The sequence below is a fragment of the Caretta caretta genome, chromosome 10 (genome assembly GCF_965140235.1).
Source record: "Caretta caretta isolate rCarCar2 chromosome 10, rCarCar1.hap1, whole genome shotgun sequence".
NCBI lineage: Eukaryota > Metazoa > Chordata > Testudines > Cheloniidae > Caretta > Caretta caretta.
Genome location: NC_134215.1, coordinates 32722307 through 32745491, shown reverse-complemented (window position 1 = coordinate 32745491; position 23185 = coordinate 32722307). Strand labels below are relative to the sequence as shown.

Genomic DNA, 23185 nt, shown 5'->3' with positions numbered 1-23185 from the left:
GGAACAAGAGCAGGGGCTCTCAACCTGTTTTCTTTCTGAGTCCCCCCCACCGTGCTATAAGAATTCCACAGCCAACATGTGCCACAACAACTGGTTTTTGGCAAATGCAGTAGATTAATAGCCAGGGCTGGCCTTAGGTGGTAGCAAGCAGGGCAATTGCCCAGAGACCCACACCATGGTGGGGCCCCATGAAGCTAACTTGCTCGGTCTTTGGCTTCAGTCCCAGGCTTGGACTTTAGCTTTCTGCCCTGGGCCCCAGTGAGTCTAATACTGGCCCCGCTCTCTGGTTTATTTTGATAGCCCCCCATAAACCTGTTCATGCCCTCCCAGGGGACTCCAGGCCCCTTGTTAAAAACTGCTGAACGAGAGTATTTAAATTCCTTCTAGAACCAGTTGACAGCAGCATGGAATCCAGATATGCATCATCATGCTATGCATATCCAGGACACCCTTTCTCAAACCCAAATCATCAGGAGGTAGAGGTTAATGGTCCCTCCACCATAACAAAAGTCCCCATTCATTTGGTAGGTTAATTGTCTGCTGACACCATCTAATTTGAAACTATAATCCTTCAAAGGGATGATGATAGGAAAGGTCTAAAGTAAGGTTTTTAATTTGAGTGTCTGAAATAGGTCAGAGATACAAAACAAGAAAGAAATCCAAGAGTTTTAATTTAAAAAAAAAAATGGAGTCCCATCCTTGAGCACAAATTTTGGAAAACAGGCTGCAGACAATTTAAAATCAATTAACTACAGGTAAAAACAAAATAAACATGGGTGTTACACATCAAGGTTATCACCACCTCTACTTCCCCCTTTCAAGTAATCTTTTAAAGGAGATATGGTACAATGTGTATTGATAAATATCTTTTCATACTCCTTTATGCTCAGTAGTTCTTAGCTTCAGGACCTTTTCATCTTGTTGCAGCTTCTACCAAGTGATTAATTTTATCTTTCCAGGGAAAGAGAAGTAGACAAACATCAGGATTACTCTCCAGTTGTAATTTATTGAGTGAATTACAAGTGCCAAGCCCCAGCTTCCATCTCTTTGTCCTTTGATTTTAGTGTGTAATTGGATAACTATTATTGCCACACATGACATCTGAAATATGTATAAAGAAATAAAGTGATTGACTCCTAGAAAAAGGATGCCCTTGCTTCCTTCTAAAGCCAATGAAAGGGGCTTAGAGAATTTCACTGTGCTAGAAAACTACCCAATTCTGAGTGGGGATACATTATGTATTTCACTGCAGTGATACAGAAGACAAACGTATTATCTTGACTAAAACACTTTTCCACAGAGTACACCATTTCTAATTAAAAGCCTGTGGTACTGGTACTTCTCTGGAACAACATCAGTATGTATTTTTTGTGTGGCTGCAAATTAATTGCAGTAAAAGGTTAAACTGGTAAACATCAGTAACTAATATGTTGCAGTAAGCTGTTGATCCGTTTTTGCCAACCAGCATTAGTTAGTGATACCAGATTTGATCTCTACATTTCACAAATTTGTTCATTTGAACATGTGAAAAGGATATTCCAGAGGCCTACCAAAAAAACACAAGGAGGTTGCAATTGCAAAGGAAGTAAGTTCCTTCCTAGCAGAGGGCTAAAAAAAATTGGATTTGCTGAACACCATTTGAGAGATAAAAGTGAGGCAAGCGACCCCTTCTCACTCTTTTCTTTAGTGGTTTCCTCTCAAAGGAAGTGCTACCCTCCCCTACACCTTGCACGTCAGAAGCAAGCATTCGCAATGCCAAAAATATACAATGGATACAAATGTTTACAAAGAGAAAGAACAGGGGCAAGGGACTAACTTGCAAGTCTTGGTATGGTTTTCTCTCTGTCCCTCACAAATGAGAAGGAGCAAGAAAGTAGATGGTCTCCCTACAGAGTCAGACACGTGTACATGTGAGAAACACCAGATCAAGAAATACAGTGGTACTGCTCATTAGAGGAGTTAGAGTTGATATTAAAAAAACCCATACATTCCAGAGGGCTTGTTTTTGTCTCTCATCCATAAATATGGATTAATAAGAAATTGTCCATGTTTAGGGCTAGAGCAGCCTAGCATCTGCTTCTCCCCTACTCCTGAAGAAACTCACACAACACAATATTAAAGAGGAAAATATGGTTCCATAAATGTTTGGTTTCCTCTGTAAGGCTTCCCCAGTCAGGGAAAAATGTGTGCACATTGTACAGTTTCAGTTAGGTTCTTTAGCGAATAGGCCTGTATGGGAAAGTCATGCCTGGTATAAATGTCTGCACAGGATGGGCTGGGAGTGCTGGATGAGCTGGATGTGCAGGCAACGCAGGGTGTGCTGCATGTGCAGGATAGCCCAGCGGAGGGGTGTGGATATGAGGATAAAATCCTGGTGGCAAAGCAGCATGGGTTGGTTGTTGCACTGGACCTGAAATCACCAGCTGGAGTAGGCTGCGAAAAGAAGATCCAGATAGATGTAAGTATTACTCCAATAATAAATTGTCCGAACAAGGAGCAGTTTGGCAGAAGTCCTGCTCCATGACAAGAAGAGTCACTAAAAAGCCCCTGCCAATGCGTAGCAACAAACACTGGAAAGTGCCTTAGGGAGAGATGGTGGCATTATGCTTATGACATCCTGCAGACTGATGTGTATGGTGCAAGGTACATGCACAGTGATATTTCTCAAAGGACCACTGTCCATGACAATCAACGGAGTTAAGTATTTTCAGTAATCCTGTTGAACAGCTGGTTTGTCAAGAAAGAGGGGGCTCTGGTTACCATCTCTCCAAAGGGCAATGCTCTGTGAGGCTCTATGGCCAGGCTGCAGGAGAGAGGGAGAGGGCTCAGGTTTCAGAGGGATGATAAAAAGGAGCAAGACTGTCAATGATTTATATAAGCTAGGGTTAAATACCCAAAATCAGCAAGGGTTAATTTTTTAAAAATAGGCAAATGTTAAGGCCAACATTTTCAACCCCAGGTGCCTAAAGTTAGGCTAAATCCACACTTAGAAACCCAAACAGAAATGGCCTGATTTTCAGATATCAAAGCCTACCTTTAGAGACTCAGGTTTTAATATTTTGGCTAATAATGGTTACAACAACAAACAAAAAATAGCATGATTAAGCATGGAGTCTAAGTATAATAGGTGGGAATTAGGGATGGGGCAGAGGTAATTTTTCAAAATTGCATTTCACTTTCACAGTCTTGTTTGTCTATTTGTCTTAATCCAGGCTCTTATCCTGCAAACTGGGTGGACCAAGGAGGAGTCTCACTGACTTTAATGGGGTCTGCCTGGCTTGGGGATTTGTACAGATTTTAAGGCCACAAGGAACGATTAGATCATTTAATATGACCTCCTGTATACCAGAAGTCAAACTATCTTGAATTATAGTTGGGAACCATTTAAGAATTTACTGATTTAAGATTCCCAAAAAGACCATAATTCCACAACTGAGGAAAAAGGCCATGCTGGTTTATAGGGGACGTGAAGGCAGCTAGCAACAGGACACAGGGAGAAATCTGTGGCCTGCAGGGTCAAGGACAATGAAGAGTTTTCAAAACATGTATTAGGAACAAAAACAATCCTGAAAATGGTATTGGTCCATTACTAGATGGAAATGATAGAATTAATAATAATGCAGAAAATGCTAAAGGCTTCAATAAATATTTCTGTTCTGTATTTGGGGAAAAATAGGTGATACAATTTCATCATATGGTGGTAACACTCCATTCCACTAGTCTCTGGAGGATGTTAAACAAAAACTAGTAAAGTTAGACATTTGTAAATAAACAGGTCCAGTTAACTTGCATCCAAGAGTTTAAAAGAGCATCCTGACGAGCTCGCTGGACCATTAGTGTTGATTTTCAGTAAGTCTTGAAGCACTGAGGAAGTTCCAGATGACTGGAAGAAAGCTCATGTTGTACTAATTATAAAGGGTAAATGGGATGACCCAGGTAATTATAGGCCTGACAGCTGGACTTGTATCCTGGGCAAGATAATGGAGCAGCTGATACAGTATTCGATTAACAAAGAATAAAGGAGAGTAATGTAATTAATACAAATCAAAATGTGTTCATGGAAAATAGATTCTGTCAAACTAATTTGGTATCTTTTTTTTAAATGAGATTATAAATTTGGTTGAGAATGGTAACAGTGTTAATCTAATATACGTAGACTTCTCTAAGGCATTTGACTTGATACCACACAACATTTTGATTAAAAAGCTAGACTATAAAATTAATATGGCACATATTAAATGGATGAAAAATTGGCTCACTGATAGGTCTCAAAATGTAATTGTAAACAGGGAATCATCATCAAGCAGGTGTGTTTCCAGTGGGCCCCTGCAGGAATGGGATCTTGACCCTACGCTACTTAACATTTCTATCAATGACCTGGAAGAAAACAAACTCATCGCTAGTAACCCATTTGCAGATGACCCAAAAATTTGGGGAGTGGTAAGTAATGAAGAGGATAGGCTAGTGATTCAGCACAATCTACATTGCTTGGTAAACTGGGCACAAGCAAACTATATGCATTTTTATACAGCTAAATGTAAATACATACATCTCAGAACAAAAGAATGTAGGCCATACTTACAGGATGGGGGACTCTATCCTGCCAAGTAGTGATTCAAAGAGATTAGGGGCCATGATGGATAATCAGCTGAATATGAGCTACCATTGTGACACTGTGGCCAAAAGAGCTGATGCCATCCTGGGATGCATAAAGAGGGGACTCTCCAGTAGTAGGGAGGTTAATTTACTGCTGTATTTAGCACTGGTGTGACTGCTGCTGGAATACTGCGTCCAGTTCTGGTGCTCGCAAATGCAAGAAGGATGTTAAATTGGAGAGGGTTCAGAGGAGAGCCATGAGAATGATTAAAGGATTAGGAAAAATATGCCCTACTTAGTGTTTGAACTCCTGGAGTCTGTCTATTTAGCTTAACAAAGAGAAGGTTAAGGGATGACTTGTCACAATTTATAAGTACCTACATGGGAAACATATTTAATAAAGGGCTCTTCAATGTAGCAGAGAAAGGTATAACACAAACCAGTGGCTGGAAGTTGAAGCTAGCAAGTTTAGTCTGGAAACAAGATGTTAAATTTTTCACAGTGAGGATAATTCAACATTGGAACAATTTACCAAGGGTCATGGCGGATTCTCCATCCCTGACCATTTTTAGGTCAAGATTGGATGTTTTTCTAAAATATATGCTCTAGGAATTATTTTGGAGGTAGCTCTCTGGCCTGTGTTATACATGATCACAAGTTCCTTCTGGCCTTGGAATCTATACATCTGTGAAATTTCACCCAGTTGCTCCTGTATTGATCCCCAAAACTTGGGTTTGACTAAAGCACACCTTCCAAAAAAGCACACTTACATTATAAGCTCTTCAGGGCAGATGTCTGCCTCAACAAACATCTAGGAAATGCCTTGAAATATGCATTAAAATAAATACAAGTTTAGAAAGGTCCCTTACTTGTTGTGTGGTAGCCGAGCGCACACTGTTCTCAAGTCATCTGAAATTCAAGAGGATAGAAAACAAAGAGTGTGGATAAAGCAAAATTAAAGATTTTTCCCCTCTACTCTTCATTCTGGGAAGTTTTAGTCAGATTTCATAAAATGGATTAGTAGAGACCCAAAATTTCATCCTTTCATGCGTAAGATATGTATAGAGAACATTTCTCTATAACTTTTACATCACAAACTATTTTGCACATCATCCATCTGCAGATGAGCATTCTCTCACTTGCCTTATATTTAAGTTAAATGGACAGAAATTCACATCTGTTGCAAGGCAGACAAACCCTAGCACGAAATTCTCAGCGGATTAAACAGACAGAACTTTGCCCAACTGGGGCAGCCACACTGGCAACTCAACTGGAGCCAGGGGAGCAGCACCCAATTCATACAAGGCAGTAGTTCCCAAATTGCGGTTCGCAAACCCCTGGGGGTTCGCTGAACGTTACAGGGGGTTCGCCAGAAAAATTTACTCATGGTGGCCAGAGGACCCCAGGCATTGGAGGCAGCAGGTGGGACCCGGTTGCAGGGCAGACAGCCTGAGCCCCAGGGAGAGCGGAGCAGGGCAGTTGGGGCTGGCAGTCCGAGCCCTGCCCCCATCAGCAGGGAAGTCAACAGCCTGAACCCCAGTGCTCCGCGCGGGGCTGGCAGCCCAAGCCCCAGGAAGAGCGGGGCCGGGCAGTTGAGGCTGGCAGCCCGAGCCCTGCCCCCATCAGTGGGGGAGCTGGCAGCCCAAACCGCAGCACTCCGTGCGGGGCTGACAGCCCAAGCCCTAGGCAGAGTGGGGCCGGGTAGTTGGGGTTGGCAGCCTGAGCCCCGGAGGTCAGCAGGACCTGCAGCCCAAGCTCAGTGGAGCTCAGTTGCCCGGGGCGGCCAACGGGGTCCAGCAGCAGGACTCCCATGGAGTGGGGAGGAAATTTAATCTTAAATCCCTAGAAATATTCATTTTTAGGAGGGGGTTCACAAGATTTCACAATTTAATGAAAGGGGTTCATGTGCTGTTGAAGTTTGGGAACCACCGATATAAGGGAAGACTGCTATGGTCATCTCATCTTTAACAAGAAGTAGAGTTAAAAATAGGAAGCCTGACGACTACATGTCCCATCATGCAATACTCCATCTTGAGCAAAACAAGACAAGGAATGGAGATTCAAAGTACCTCCTTATCAAGTATTAGACTGCTTCAGGTCATGCTGAGGTAGAAGAAACATGTTTGGGAATGGTTCAGGCAAGAAGGAAGAGCAGATCTCCAAAATCCCCAGTATCAAAGGCTACAAATTGGTTAGTTGTACTCTCAAAGGATTCCAATAACAGTCATGGGAAACAGGCAGCCAAGATGTAGGCAATACCAGAAATATCACTGCCCAATGTAAATTGGAACTTACATTTCGTAAGGCACCCGCCTCCGCTTTTTCCCCACTGTTGTAGCAGAACTCTGCTTGCAGACCTTTTTAACTGGTTTTTGTAATTATAACTGAACTTTATGTTGTCGTATCAAAGTTTGTTATTGACAAACAAGTGTGCTGCTCCTTCCTTCCTCTTCCCCAATTGCTACTTGGGGAGTAGGACACCAATCCTGGCACTGTTTGTATCTTTATATGCCCCATTCCTCTGTGCACTGCTTCATTTACCCACCAAGGAAAGCTGCACCCTGCCGAGCAGGCTTGGAGGTGAAACGCTCCTCAAGAGGTATTTTCAGATTTGTGTTAAGAGACTCTGGTAATGGAATTTGGGACACTGACTCTATTGGGGAAAACAGTTTCCAACCAATTTAACAAGAATCCTACTCTAAAGAACATGCAGTTGTGAGGTCCTTTTAATGCTGGTTTAAACAAATTCCTCCCAATTCTATAGAAAACTGAATGCCCAAAAATGTGATTAGCCGGTATTTATACTGAATTCCCTTCCTCTTCTAGTACAGCAATCCCCCAACAAGATGAGCCAAGTAAGTAGTTAGGAAATAAGTTTAAAGGGACAACTTTTTAAAAAAAAAAAAAGCCTCACGTTTTGGCTTGCTACTATTACAAAACAGACCTAAGATTACTAGAACTAAAATCTTAGAGAAAAACCTGATTTATAGTTGGCTTTGTGCACTTAATACTGAGTACAGTCAGCGTAGCAGGTGTGGAGAGGAGTTGATTCAGGTTCACACAGGTGCCTCAGGGAACACCTATCTAGGAAAAAAGACTGGTCTCTGAACCTCTGGGTCTGGGTGAGAAGCCCTGAGCAGGGGAAGGTTGGTTAGATTTCTGGTGTTTTGTTAGCAGATGTTCTGTTATATTGCTCTGAGAAAATGGTATGATTGGCTGACCCTTCGTTCGGGTTGAATCACTTGATCAGCCGCTTTTACTTTTTGTTTGTGTGGGTCTTTCAGACATTTTTGGGCCACACAAATTGGTAGGGGGACTTTAGTTCCAGGTATTACACCTGCCCCACTTTTAATACAGCTTTTAGACATTGACTGGATTTTCAAGTTGGTGTCCTTTAATAAATTCACCAAGATTCCTCAACAGGCCTCAGACTTATAATGATCCTAATGCTTAGCTAATGAAATAAGTTTACCATCTTGTGCAAAAAGTACTAAAAATTACAGGCTAGAGAACATAAAAACCCTCCACCCAAACAAATCTTGCTTCTCTCATGATGAAAAAGACTAGAAATGTAGGCTTCAAAAACGTTTCAGACAAAACCACCACCTGGACTATTCTCCATGTCATGTTTATACCCTATGCTCTAGTTCAGGGGCCCTCATCCAGTGCAGAGAAACCATCGAGTTGAACAAACAGGATGCCATTTCCTTTTAAACCACTGAAAATGTGCCCTTCCCCAGAGCTCCTTCAGAGCTCCTTTAGAGAACGGTGGTCCTGCCAGAGATTGTGGTGGGAGCAAACCAGTAGTTCTTTTCAGTCATATGGGCCCCATCCACAGAGCCACAAACTGTTTTTTTCCTACTCTGAAATGTCACGAAAACCCGTCTCCCTGTACCCAGGGTCAGATGTGGCAAAGTAAGATTTGAGTTCCTTTAAAACTGCAGAACCAATATACCGGCCAAATAGCAAACTGGATTCTACTCTGGCTCATGAATTAGAATTGTTTACTAACTTCTAACTGCAGTGCAAAACTCTGCCTCAGTTAACACCAGTACAGCCCCTTTGAAAGCATGGGCTGTACAATATAACTCAGGGCAGCATCTTTATTATATGTGATTCACGTGCCCACAAGAACCTGGATTGACTTTCACATTCCAGGGTGTTGGAAGGACTAGCACACATTTTTAAAAGGGCAAGTTTACCCTGGAGTTGTTGGGGCAAAATTTACACACGCACAGCCATCCCCTCCCCATAAAATGACATACTGTTATGAGCCATACATTCAATCTGTAACCCACCTAAACCTTCCACTCCAGTCTCTCCCCCTCCTGACTGTAGGGGTGCTAACGGGCTACTTCACCTTGAACAGTCCCTTGAAATACATGAGACACAAGGTGGGTGAGGTAATATCTTTTATTGGACCAACTTCTGTTGATCTGAGAGACACTCTTTCGAACTTACACAGAGCTCTCCTTCTGACCTGAAGAACAGCTCCGTGTAAGCTCTCTAATATCCTGGGATCAATACAGCTACAACACCACTGCACATATTGAAATATGTTAACTACTTATGCTAAACAATCTGTTCCACCTTGTATTTAGCTGTGACACTCCGACTCCTTTTTCCAGACCTAAAGAAAAGCCCTATATAGCTTGAATGCTTGTCTCTCGCACCAATAAAAGATATTACCTCACTCACCTTGTCACTTTAATTTTCACTGCATCATTTTTCAATGGAGAATCATAGCCTGCATCCTTCTCTAACCTATGCTGCAAGGATGTACAATGGATGGCTACACTCTAATTTTTTAATTCAACAGTTTTAAACCAGTTTAGGACACAGGGTTTAAAGACATGAATCTGGAACCATAATTATCTAACTGTGCAGGACCTAAAGCAGGCCACAGACCCATCATCTTTGGAGTGTTTTGTGTCAACTGTACCATTCAGGCTCTGTTTATGGGCCCAGAAGAGGACAAACATACTCCCATGTCAAAAAACAAACTACAAACCATCAACACAGCCTGGCAGCAATGGTGGGAATATGAACAGAAGATTCCCTCCCAAATCCCCAAAGCAACAATCTTTCTTGATAGTCCATAGCACTTATTTTCATCAGTGGTCTTTCCTTTCTTACTCTCTGTCCTGAGCTGTTTGCTACACCCAACTTGTAGCTCTAACAATCTCTTATTTCCTAAGACTTATAGAATATTTCGTCTGTTAATGCATTTACCCATGTATTATCCCTCCCTCACCCAGAGACAGCCTACCCACATACCAGAGAAAAGTGATTTCATACCAGGCTCTTCACCAGCTGCTTTCAGCGACATACCTCTAGTGCACAGCAATGCTCCTGATGCCATGGCCACCTGCAGAGCCTGAGCCAATCTGTCTAGAGCCAGTTCAATCTCTTTGGAAGCATTGAGTGGATTGAGTTCATCAGACAGTCTGTTAATTTCCTCAACAAGTGGAACCACGTGGTCAAAGGGCACTAGACCCAGTCGGCCATATAGGTTCTTCTCTGTTAAGTGCCCCTGAAGCATCATGAGAACCTGTAGGACGCTTAGATGTAGTTTGGAATACAGCAGGTGGCAGTCTTTGTCAGCTCCAGCGGCTGAGTCCTTGGCGATTTTATTGGTGAGGTGACCATTTGAGAGAGAGGCCTTCTTTTTCCTTTTGTAAGCCAACGGGGCCTTCACACACCAGCGGATCAGTCCAGTGAGGGGGGTGAGCTCTAAAAATCCTATTGGCAGGTTGGCTGCAATAGGAGTGTTTAAAAAAGTGATGAGTATCAAACGGGGGTCCTCAAAGATCCAGGAGACAACCATCTCGAGCAAGTCTGAAGGGGGAATGAGATCATCTGAAAATAAAAAATATGAGACACTGCTCAGCAAGTCCCCTCCTCTGGCATAGGGACAGCAATTTCATTCTCCTCCCCTATGCTTCATCTGTAAAAATCTGAGCCCAGCCTCTGCTAAAGCCTTCATCTGAGCCCAGCCTCTGCTAAAATCTTTATTCATGCATCACGCTCTTTCTGTCCCAACTACTGCAATTCTATTTTTATTACCTCCTAAATCCCGGCTCTCTCACCTTCAGAATGCCACAGTAAGATACCCTCACTCCAGGAAGCCTGAGCCAAATTACCACCAGATCTAGTCCCTTCACTGGCTTTGTAGCCACATCTGAACCTAGTTTGAGAAGACCCCTTCGTTCCTTGCCCTTGGTCAGGACCGTCAACAACAGGACCAATCGTTACATGGACAGTTGTCTATTACAATCTGGACTGAGGTCACTCACCACTGTGTTGTACTTCTCAGCTTCCCACACACACCAAAGGATAGGTGCTGCATCCAGCACCGTGTCTAGCAAAGCTATGGTGCCGAGTGCCATTAAAATGCCAATAGGTAGCTGAGAACACAAACATGCCCATAACAGTCAAAGGGCACTGCAGCATTTGTTTCGAGAAGAGAATGCTGCCTTTTTGCAGTTTACCTGAAGAAAGGTCATAGAGCGTGGTAACCGACGTTATGAACTGGCAGCAGAAGCGAGGACTGGCGCTGAATATTTGTTTCAATGTCTGAATGGAACCTGGCACCAAACAGCAGTAGTCATCCACTAAGGCACGGGCTAACCTCACAGAGTAGACTGCAGGTGTTCGCTGAAAGAGATTTGCAGTACCAAGTTGCGACAAGTACGTCAAACCAAGATGTAAGAAATTCTGCAGAGCCCAGCCCATGGGGAGATACAGAGTTTTTCACTAAGGGTACGTCTATACTACCCGCCTGATCGGCAGGTTGTGCTCGATCTATCGGGGATCAATTTATCGCATCTTGTGTAAACTGATCCCCGATCGCTCTGCCATCGACTCCTGTACTCCAGCACAGCGAGAGGCGGAAGCACAGTCGACCCCGCACCGTGAGGAAGCGAGGTAAGTCAACCTAAGATAGGCAACTTCAGCTGTGAGAATAGCGTAGCTGAAGTCGATGTACCTTAGGTTGATTCCCCCCTCCAGTGTAGACCAGTCCTAAGGCTCTGTTACATGAAACTATCAGTTGGCTGTTACTACATCTTTTTGCTAACTTTTAAGTTTTGGTTGATTTATGTAAAACACAAAGATCAAGCGCCTCAGCTTTAGCTTCTGATGGCTGTGGCTCGCCCTCAGTACAATGGGTTCACGAGCTTATCAGATCCCAAGTGAGAATTATTCTGCAAAGAAGAAAGAGTCTTACTAATTATCATCTGGAGGGAGGGTAACTTCATTAAAATGGATACAAATACCACTTTGGAACAAGACCATCATTTTTTACCATGACTGTCATCTATTACAAACCCATCTATCAGCCACTTTTTAGCTTTACTGGAGTAGACTATAATAATTCTGTGCAAAAAAAAAAATACCCCAATATTAAAGAAACACCATCAACCTGAAATCTACTATCTATTCTAGTCAAACACGATTTAAAAGGTGTTTCAGACACTACACCTGCCCATGTCCCCCTGCCAGTTTTTTTATTTCAATTATTATGCTTCCCTATTTTCTAAAAATGTTTTCTCATTCATTACTGTATGAAAGACCGATCTGTAAACTGACCATTCCCAGACAAAAAATATTTAAGATCTAGGGTACAAGTCAGTAATTGAATAGTAAAAACCTTTGCAAGAATTTCTACAACTGGCCAAAGTTACATGTATCTGATACAGAGCGTGATGTTTCATCACCACACTAACCTTTGCTCTTCACATGAAAGTGTTCTACTTTTATGAACTGAGGATAGCAATGTCCTCTGTCCACTGCTGTCCAAATCCTCTTAACTATAGTCCCTTACTTGACACTTGATTCTGAAGACCACCATCGCCCAGAGGAAGAAAGCCACGCTCCCAGGGATTTCTGGAGGGTATCAGTATCAGGGCTCCCCTGCCTAAAGTTCTCAGGAAAATGAGTGAGTGGGAGACGTGTGAGAAATATAAGGCCAGTTCACCAGGCCAGCACCATCCCTGCAATGTGTTTTTTAAGCACCAAGTTTTTAACTTGGAAACCTTTATGTACTTAAGCGGTCTGAAGGAGGCAGTACACCACAATAAGCGACCCCCTCAAAGTCTCCTGCCACCCACATTATACCCCTTCCTATTCCTGCAGCCTTCAGGAGACCTATATGGAGAAACAGTTACACTGAAGACTTTAGGGAAGTGGGGGGATTCCCATCCCCCTGTCTGCAGAACAGCCTGCTTCTGCACATCTCCTGAAGGGTGAGGGAATGAAAGCTCACACCTGTGGACCTTAGGAGGCACATCAGGGTGGGGCTCCCCTAAGGCAAACATTAAGAGATCCACAGGAGCAGGGGCATGAGAGTTCGAGAGGCTTGGAGAGCCGTAAAGTTATGCCCTGCACAGACCTCAGTAGGGAGAATTTCCCTCGCTGCACTGCCCTGTCAACTTTCCTAAGCTGCAAGTGGAGGGTCCACAACTGTTGCACTGCGAGTTCTGTGAACTGAATTCTAGAGCCCACCTCTCAGTCCTAAACCTACGTTGCTTTGGCCACTACACAGCCCCTTTTCTTCAGTTCACCCACTTGCACATCATGTTCACCTACTCAGCTCTTAGGGACTGTCCTATCCATGCACCAGCTTTACCTGCAGCCACGATGCAGCACATTCCAGAACAGGAACTCTGCACACAGCTACCGCCATGGAAACCAATTTTCCTAGCAAGACCATCCTGCCATCATCTGCTTTGTTTCCTTGAGGGCTGAAAAGGGCTGAGAAAATGATCTGCCGGACTGAATCCTTGGTTTGCTCTTGGAAATAACTGCACATGATCTCAAGGAGTTGAAGCTCCTGAAGAGAATTCAACCTCTAAAAAACAAAGCCAGAAAATAACAGAGTAAATCCCAATGCAGCATGTCCAGAAACAGAAGGAAGCATTATGAAAATATGCCTCTTTCTCCCTTCCCCATCACACTTCAATCTCCTGCTTGTGGGCAAGCCTGGCCATACTTCTCCATGAACTGCCTCTAGAATAGGGTACACACACTGACCAGCAATTTCAGGGACCATATAAATTCCTTGGTTGAAAGATCAAGCAGCAGCAGTGAGTCTGAGGGTCTTGAGGGCTTCTGAGCAGTAGCAGAAATTCTAGCCTCCCAGACTTCCTAGCCTATCACACGTGTAGCCTGACTTATCTTTCAGTTCTTGCCTCCTCTCTGGTACAGTGTGCACATGCTTAGTTCTGAGACAAACATTACATTTACTTATCAAGCTAGAAAGTTTATTAATCATATTATTTGCAGGGTAACTGCATGGAGCTTGCTGTCAAGGCAAAGGATAAAGTCTATAGAGGGACCCAAAAGAACTCTCAAAAGAAACTAAACCAAAAATACAAAAAAAGGTCTAAAAGTGACTCCTTTTCCTGGTTCTTCCAGTGCCTATTATCTTTCTAGGCCCTGATCCTGCACCCAGATCTACATGGCTGGATACTTGCACCTACATGTAGCCCCAATTTAATCAGTGGGGCTCTACAGAGATACAAGATTCCAGCTGTGTAGATTTGATTGCAGGAACAGGGCCTAGATTATAAGTACAACATCATCAAGACATTATCAGCCAATTCAAATGCAGTTGTATTTTTGCTCATTGGACCTGCTACCTACTTTAGGCTGGGAGTTGCGCTCTTTGGGAACCTGAAATATGAACTCTTCCAGCAACTCAATTGGGCCTTTGTCCACAATGGGAAGAGGTGCATTTTGGAGCTGACTGCTGAAGTAGATGTCCAAGTGATACAGCACTTCTTTGGCAGCACTCAGGGCATCCCGGCGGAGCAGGGAATGACGAATGTCACTCATTGTGCTCCTGCAAGAAAAGAGACAAAAAAGTGATGAGTAAACCTCAATACCAACAACAGCATCTGTCTAAGTTCTTCTGCCGCAAGGAAATGAGAGGCTTCTGCTTTTTTATGCAGCAGTTCTCTTGTATTTGCATGTAGGGACTCTTGAGCAGGAACAATCAGTACTTAAGACGACAGGGGTCTGTCACCCTTTCCCAAAAAGCCCTTGATTTTTGTTTTCTTTGGCCCACACCTCACCCTACTTTTAAGCAAACAAGTAAAGCCAAGAAACACAAATGCATTTCTCATACTGAAAGCATTAATGGCACTGGCTCCTAAATATGCTTAGGACTCTTGAGAAAACAACGAGCAACCCCTGAAGGATGTGGAATGAGCTGCTGTACCGCTGTCACAAAGACAGGATCACAGCACAGAGGCAGCACACAGACGTTTATGTGCCTCAAATATAGCCAATTTGTGGAAATGGGATGAGAAAAAATGCTTCATTCTAAAACTAACCTAGGGCAGCACAAAAATGTCACCCTATGTATATCTGCAGCAGTGGTTCCACTTGAAAAATTTACCAGACACCTAGCAGCCTGAAGCCTCTGCGTGTGGGGGAGAAGACCAAGGCCAGTGGCTCCAGAGCTCTTTCTGCAGCTCAGCGCTTTCCCAAACTGCTTTGGAATTAAATATACCGGGTTCTTGAGTTTCACTGCTACAAAGTTCTAGACAGCCACCATGAAACTGACCAGTCATGTTAGCTTCTGCAAACCTCCCAGGAGCATGCCAGGGCAGGAGTCCTGTCTGCAGCATCAAGATGACATCAGAGTGCCACTTACACACAAGCCCTGTTTGGAAGGTTTTCTGGGTAACTGCAAGGGCTAGGGACCTTGCTGGTAAATGAAAACTCAGATACTGCAGAAAGTCCTGGCATAGCCCCCACTCCATTGTCAGGGCCAATCGCATCAAAACCCCTGTAATCTTTCTGTGCCACTGCTTCAGGTCGTTTGCTGGGGTGCCAAGCACAGCACTGTCTCTCCAGCTGTGGGGTAGGAGGCTAAGACAAGGTAGAGCCATGTTGTGCTTGCTGGGCAGTTACAGATCCAGGTCATGGATGTGTGATGCCCCCACATGCCAGGAGAACAGGCACGAAACCTGCTGTTCCCCACTCCCGCAGGTGCCCCCTCCCTACCCCCAGGCCTCCCAAATCCCCTCCCCACATGTATCCCCTGCCCCCAAATCCCCTCCTCATCCCAGCCCCCAGGTGCCCCATCCCCATTCTCTCACCATCCCCTGCCCCCAAATCCCCTCCTCACCCCAGTCGCCTCCCCCATCCTCTCTCTGTCCCCTGCCCCCAAATCCCCTCCTCACCCCGGCCCCCCAGGTGCCCCTCCCCCATCCTCTCTCCGTCCCCTGCCCCCAAATCCCCTCCTCACCCCGGCCCCCCAGGTGCCCCTCCCCCATCCTCTCTCCGTCCCCTGCCCCCAAATCCCCTCCTCACCCCGGCCCCCCAGGTGCCCCTCCCCCGTCGAGGCTACTAGCAGCCCCCAGGAAGCCACGAGGCCGCCCCAGGCCCGGCCCGGCCCGGCCCGGCCCCAGGGGCCCGCGCGGTTGTGGGGCTCGGTCCGGGGCCCAGCTGAGCGCGCACCCGCTCCCGGCCGCACCTCCTGCCGGGCCCGCTCAGGCGAGCATATTCGGGCGGCCTCCGCGGCGGGGCCGGGCTGAGGCGAGGGGAAGCGGCGAGGCCTTCCGCTGCCCAGGGCGGTGCAACGCGAGCGGGCGGCACGGCGGCCCGGCCCGGCCAAAAAGGGGGATGGGGCGCGGCCATCCGCCCACAGCGCCACCTGCTGGCCGCGCGCGCGAGGCGCCCGAGAGGGGCGGGGTGAGGGGAGGAGTTTGTGGGGTCGTGTAGGGCTGGTGGGCAGGGGGAGAGGGGCTTGTGGGGCCATTGCCTGGGGAGGGGAGAAGGAGGAGGGCTGTGGGGATGGTGCCCAAGGGAAAGGGGTACGTGGGGCGGGTGTCCCTGGGGAGAGGGGTGGAGGAGTTGGTGCCAGGGAGGGGGGGCAGTGCTCAAGGGGCCAGGGCCATGCTATAATGTGAGTGAGGGACACACAGAGGGCTGGTAAGAGACTGCTCTTTATTTCCCCTGTGCTAGGTTGGCGTTAGGAAGGGCTGGTGCCCCTTGTGTATGTGGGTTCAGGGCAGCAGGGTGTGTCAAGTTACCTCCAGCCCTGGGCACTGCAGTGCCATGCTCCCTGCTGACTCTCACAGGGACCGGAGCCAGCTGCAGACCCTGAGGCACCATAGGGTCTGTTCTTTTACGTTGCACCATGAAAGTCGACTAAGCTAACCCCCAGGGAATACCGCTAGTGTAGGAGCCTCCTCCAGTGGCATAGGGCTGAGCCATCCCGTTGTCAGCACAGGAGCACATCAGAGGTGTGGCTGGAGCGATGCTGCAAACTGTAGCTCACGAAAGCTCATGCTCAAATAAATTGGTTAGTCTCTAAGGTGCCACAAGTACTCCTTTTCTTTTGGCTAATCTCAGTTGCTGGAATGGCCCCTAGGCACCAGCGCAGCCCACCCTAAATTATAGAAGCCCTTGGAGTGCCCCTTTTTATGCTGCAGTCTGGGCTGGCACCACTGTTCCCTCTAAGCTGTGCGAGTGTGCACGCGCACACAGATCCTAAACCCCGCATGCACACGGCAAAACACCACGCACACAAAAATTTGCACAGAAGAAATTTTTTGCGCACTGGGCCTGTCAAAAATTAGAAGGAACATTGGCTGGCACCCACCCAACCCCAAAATCCAGTGGTAGCAAAAGTGGTATACAGCCTGCAGCTCAGAGCTGGTGCTTGAGGATTTAGTCAAGGTAGGATACAGCACCATTAGTGCTTGGATTGCAGGCTCTTTGGGATAGGAACTGGCTCTTTGTTATATTTTTACACAGTTCCTAGCACAGTGGGTTTGGGGCCTGTAGGTGTGACCACAAGACAAATAAATAATAATGAGAGCACTGTGTTTACTGTATCAGATATTTCTTGTTGTTAGTTAATAAGCAAATAATACTCAAACCTGCCTCAGTCATCATAGACATACAGCCCAGGTGTTACATGCCAAAGCCCACAGACACGCTTTTCAGTAGTTGCTCATACAGCTTTCCTCTTTTTGAAAATGTAAAGGAAATATTGTACCACCTAAAAGAACAACAGCAGACCAATACAGCCAGTTAATTAAATACAGCCCTCCAAGTGAGACAGGGTGATCAGATGTCCTGATTTTATAGGGACAGTCCCAATTTTTGGGTCTTTTTCTTATATAGGCCTATTACCCCCCCACCCCCATCCCGATTTTTCACATTTGCTGTCTGGTCACGCTAAAGTGAGACCTCCAGGAAGGGTGGCAAGGGAGTTAGCCTGAACCCATTGCCAGAAGTAAAGCAAGCAGCTTCCCCCCGCCCAGCCATAGGGGCTGCACTGCTGCCAGAATAACTATAGTGCAGAGTGCTCTGGCCACCCTGAAATGGTCCTTCCCATCCCTGGCCTGTGCCTATGCTGTCTGGATAACCCCTGTGCATCAGTGGAATTCCTAGCTGGGGGCCCTCAGCCTCTTTCCAGGCTCACACACCTCAGGAGTTGAGGGGTCAGATTGCAGTTCATAAGTGGGCACCCAGTGTCCTCCTTGGTTTTGTTCAAGTATCTAACATTCTTTCACTTGCAGGTAACTGCTGGATGCTCTTGTCATAATATTTCTTCTAGTTTCCTTCTGGAAGCTTGTTAGATGTTAGCACCACTGAGGTGGGGATGTGTCCCTGGAGATGGTGATCCTGCCTCCCACCCACACCAAGATCTTCAACCCCATCCCACAGCAACAACTTTTAGGTTAGATCTACACTACAATCCCCAGCTCGTGTACACATACTTGTGCTAACTGTCATTGAGCTGGCCTGAGTATAAATTGCAGTCTAGCAGCAATAGCACAGGAAATGGAGGCACTGCTGAGCTGTGCTGAGTACATGCCCACTGGATTCATCCCACTTGCCCTTTTTGAATATTGGAATTTTCTCAGTATTCTAAGATTTATTAAACAGTAACATCAGCAGGCCAGAGATCTCCTCAGCCAACTCTTTTAGGACTCTTAGGTGCAAGATACCTGGGCCTGCTGATTTAAAAATGTTTATCACGAATAGATAGTGTTTAATATCCTCCTTGGTTACTAATGGACTGGAAAAGTTCTTCATCATCTTTGTGTGATACAAGCACATCATCCTGCTTCTTTCCAAATACAGAACAGAAATATTTATTGAACATATCTGCCTTTTTGCAACATTATTATCAACTTTATCATCTCCATGTAATTATGGGCCTGTCACAGGTAGCTGGTCCTTAAAGGAAGTTGGGCCAAGCCTCACCTGTGATGGATCAGTTACCTCCCAGCTGAGACTGATCATCTAGGGATCAGCTGATTATAAAAGCCTGCAAGTGGCTTAGCTGGGAGTGGAGAGTTGCAGGGATTTAGCTAGCTTATATGACAGGCGTTGGAGCTCTGGTAATCAAACTGGTGGAGGGGTAGAAAGGCTCCTGCAAGAGAACTGGTTTTGTGGGCTAAAGGATTATTGATGTGTGGAAGTGTGTTAATTAGAAGAAATAAAGTCAAAACCCTTAAAAAGGGGCCTGAAACAGTCTCTGAGTGTGCGGGTCAAGCCTTCCTGAGTGGTAGGGACAGAACAGCTGTCTGCAGGGTTTATACCATTGTTAACAGTATATCAGCAACGGAAGAAATCCTAGAAAGTCCTTATTGTTCTTAGCCCTGTTAGCTATGAATTTTTCCCCTGATGACTTTAGCTTCCTGTTTCAATCTTCTACACTTCTAATTTATAGTGACCCCTATTTCCCCTTTTTTCCTTTTGTTATATATTGCTTTTTTTATTTCTACTTGCAGTCTTTACATTGTCACTGAATCGGGATGGGTTTTTAGCCAAAGTTGTCCTCTACTGCTTTTTGGCCGTCTAATAAACAATTCTTAAAGCACTCTCAGAACTCTCAAATTTCATTTATATTTTTCTGTCTAATTTTTTCTACCCAGTTAACTTTGCTCATCATTTTCCTCTGCTTTGGGAAATTAGCCCTCTTGAAGCACAAAGTATATAGTGACCAGTTGGGAGTGGCCTTCATTTGCCCATATTGAATGTAATCCAGTCATGGTCACTGGACAGTGGTAACCACCAACTTCCAGTCCAATGATTAATTCATCCTTATCTGTGATAATTAGGTTCAAAATGGTTAACTTTGTGTTGGAAAATCATCCTCTGTTGACCCAGGCTGGATATGAATCAGTAACATAGCTACAAAAGGCTCTGGTTCAAATTATAATCACAGCCCTGTGTACTTTGTAACAAGCCGGGCCTCAATCAGCAACAAAGTCCCCAGATTCCTCTTCCACTAGAAGAGGCAGGATGGAAGTTCTGTGGCAGAGTCAAGTCATTTTAAGAATGGAGGCTTATGGAATGAAACCTGACTGTGAATACTGTAGTCAGCACAGCAGACCCTTTGTTACTTATCCAATGCAATTCATCCCACATTTTCAAAGGGCTGCAGATTTTTGTGTTGTCCTGCATCACGATCATTATTCAAAACTAACATTCTATGGCAATTACTGGAGCTGCTCATACCGCTTACAGCTAATGTTTCCAGCTGCCTGGACGCTCCAGCACCCGTAGCCAGCTCTATGTCCTCTGGACACTGCATGGTTGGAAGATTTTCTTCCCACTTGGCTGTTTCAGGCGGCATGCAATGCCCTCTAGTGGCACATGTTTGCACAGGTACTATCACAGCCCAGCATCCTATTTTACATTCTCCTTTCAAGGTAGGCGAAACAATGGTGAACAGCGAGCAAGGGAAGTAAGAGCCAGATGGTTTTTTCAAGCCCTGGCCTGAGTTGTGAAGAGGATGTAGGGGAGCCTTGCTGCAGCAGAAGCCCGTGACTCAGCCAAAATTCTACCTGTGGAACTGGGAAAGAGCGTCCTGACGTTGCAAAGAGCAGCTCTGCCACCTCTTGCCGCCTGCACTCCTTGCTGCCCTGGCTCTACTCTGCTGCCAGGCCCCTCACTGGGAGGATCCAACCCCACCCTTGTGAGAAATTCACCAGCTGCATTTCAAGGATGAAAAGCTCTTGGTAGATGAAGGAATGTAAATAAAAGCAGCTGCTCCAGTCAGAGCAGCGCTCACAGTGACCAAAGGAGAGGCAACATGGGGACAGCTGTAATGTGGCGGGGCAGTGCAGAGAAGCAGCATGCAAAGCCCAGGGGAGATGAGTTCCATCATGTTGCATAACTGACCTCCCCAGCCCAGACAAGCCTCCACAGCTGCTGCCCTCAGAGATTCTGCAATCATGGGGGTGGTCCAGCTATTGGAGGCATCTCCCACTCCCGAGGTGGTGGGGCTGTGGGGAGCTGCACCAAGCAGGGAGGCTCTGGGCCTTGCTCTGCTCCCATTCACACTGGTGTGCATGAGAACACAGAGGGAAAGGAGAATCAGGTCCTGCCACTACTCAGAGCCTAGGGAATGAGGTTGGGTGGGGAGATGGACACATCCTCCAGGAGATGGGTTCTTTCCTGACCATCATCTGAGAGGGGAAGATTTGTAAATGGGCCATAGAGGCTGAGGTCTCCCTAGCTGACAGTTTCAGAGTAGCAGCCGTGTTAGTCTGTATCCGCAAAAAGAAAAGGAGTACTTGTGGCACCTTAGAGACGAACAAATTTATTTGAGCATAAGCTTTCGTGAGCTATAGCTCACTTCATCGGTAGCTCACAAAAGCTTATGCTCAAATAAATTTGTTAGTCTCTAAGGTGTCACAAGTACTCCTTTTCTTCTAGCTGACAGTGCCACTAAAAGAGGCATTTGGGGCTAAAGATTCACCTCTCCTCTGGAAAGTAGCAACTGGGGAGGTTGGAGGGTCCTGGCTAGGGACTGGGGAGTAAGCAGGCTAGGGTTGCCAATTTGGGTTGGCTGGAGATTTCATGGAGATTTCATCCCATGAGGTAGCCTTTAATTAAAAATTAATTTTTAATTCCTGGAGACTCCAGAACAATCCTGGAGGGTTGGCAACCCTAAAGCAGCCGGGCTCTAGGTCTGCAGCCATAGGAGTTACAGGTGTGGGTGGAGAGGAGACTGGGGAGATTGAGCCCCTTGAGAAGGGTGCCGTAGATCAGATAGGCACCTGCCCCTTGAGTTCTGTGTAGGAGCTGAAGGGGATGAAAAACCCCTCCTCAGCTGCCTCTTCCTGTCTCTGGAACAGCTGGCAATCCCAAGTCCGCTCAATAGCTGCCCAAACTCCCCATGACTTCTTCAATGGGGCCAGGATTTCACTGCTGGAGTGGGGTAAAACCTGGGAGGAGTCAGGAATGCTTAAAGTTGGGATAGACTCTCTTAGTTTATTTTAGTGACAGCATGAACATAGTTCCTGTTAATGCTTATCACAAGGAAAGACAAATGAGCATGTGTTTTATCCTGCCTTCACCTTCCACGGAGCAATAGTGAAGTCCCTATTGGATTTTATGGAGTCTCTGGCTCTTCTCCCTTTCCAGAGTCAAAACTCTGCTTGGGGTAAGATGTGTTATATATACACATTTCATTTCCTTTGTTGTTGATTGGGGTTTAGGGGCATAAAGGGGTATCAGTGGCAGCATCAGGCTTTCCCAAATGGAGTTCTAGTTCAGGGCTTCAGCTCTGTGTTGAAAATGCCCAGGGCAACTGCTTCTCTCCCTGGACACTACTCGGAAGAAGTGTGCACACCTCTGTGTGTCTTACCGGCCCCTGAGACATTACAATTCTTTTACATGAACATGGCCTTGGTTTGCTCCCAGCCATGGGGTACCATGGAGCTGGTTTCACTCTGTGTCTCTGGTTTAAACCAAGCAACCCACTCTTTATCTTGTTACATTTGGGAAGTGATAACTTTTTCAATAATAGTTGAACCAATGTGGTAACGATTGAAATACTCCACTTACATACCTTTAGCAGGGAATTAGGAAGGAAGCCTGGCTCATTCAGACCATGGGGATATTGCCAATCCTACATATTCAAAAATCATATGTCAGGCCCCAAAATCTCATGAGATTGCCTTAAAAATCATGAGATTTTTAAAGAATAATCCATCTGGGTTCTTTTTATTGACTTTGTGATTTTTGAGCCTTTTGGGTTTGTGTTTTCAAGTTTTTCTCCGCAACCACAAGGGCTGTTGCTATTGATTAGCGTCGTTTCCTAGAGTTACATTGGACCCCATGGCTGGAGATATCATTGTTAACTCAGATAGGAAGAGCTATTTTTTCACTAAGCAAACCTTTGCTTTCATGAAAATGACCATATGGAGCCTATACCAGGCCTTGAGCAAACAGTGGAATCCTCCTTTGGCAAAGTCAGGACTTCACAAACTTTCATAAATAGGGGCCGGGGGGACTTCTGCTCTCCGTGGGGCATACGGAACGACATCAAAGGTAAGCTGCACTTTCATTTCCTTCTTACAGATGTAGACTTCGGCTGTTCCATCTAATTTTCTGGAGATCAGATTTTTCTCCACCAGACAGTATCTAAGGCCAGATCTTCAGCAGGGGTAAACCAGTCAATTAACAATCGTTGAGGAGATCTATGTTCTCTGAATTATAGTACTTCCCTATAAGCCCTGATCCTGACCTCCTTACTTCAGTGGAAGTTTTGTACTGAAAAGTTAGGTAGGTATAGCTACAGCACTCAGAAGGGGGTGGGGTGGGG

The 23185-nt window shown here is 45.6% G+C and overlaps 1 protein-coding gene across 2 annotated transcripts; it reads right to left on the bottom strand.

Annotated features, from left to right (window-relative positions):
- Positions 1-986: 986 nt before the first annotated feature.
- Positions 987-16228, bottom strand: INTS15 (integrator complex subunit 15). 2 transcript variants are annotated; one of them, XM_048867723.2, is made up of 7 exons: positions 16066-16228; positions 14242-14440; positions 13226-13447; positions 11088-11253; positions 9928-10455; positions 5466-5505; positions 987-2433 (listed from the first exon to the last, which is right to left on the bottom strand). In XM_048867723.2, exons 2-7 carry the CDS (start codon positions 14431-14433, stop codon positions 2217-2219), a joined length of 1365 nt encoding a protein of 454 aa, XP_048723680.2. In that variant the 5' UTR covers positions 14434-14440; positions 16066-16228; the 3' UTR covers positions 987-2216. The 2 variants fall into 2 exon arrangements, with proteins under 2 accessions (XP_048723680.2, XP_048723679.2); XM_048867722.2 differs by having other exon boundaries at positions 16082-16228.
- Between the last annotated feature and the right edge of the window lie 6957 nt (positions 16229-23185).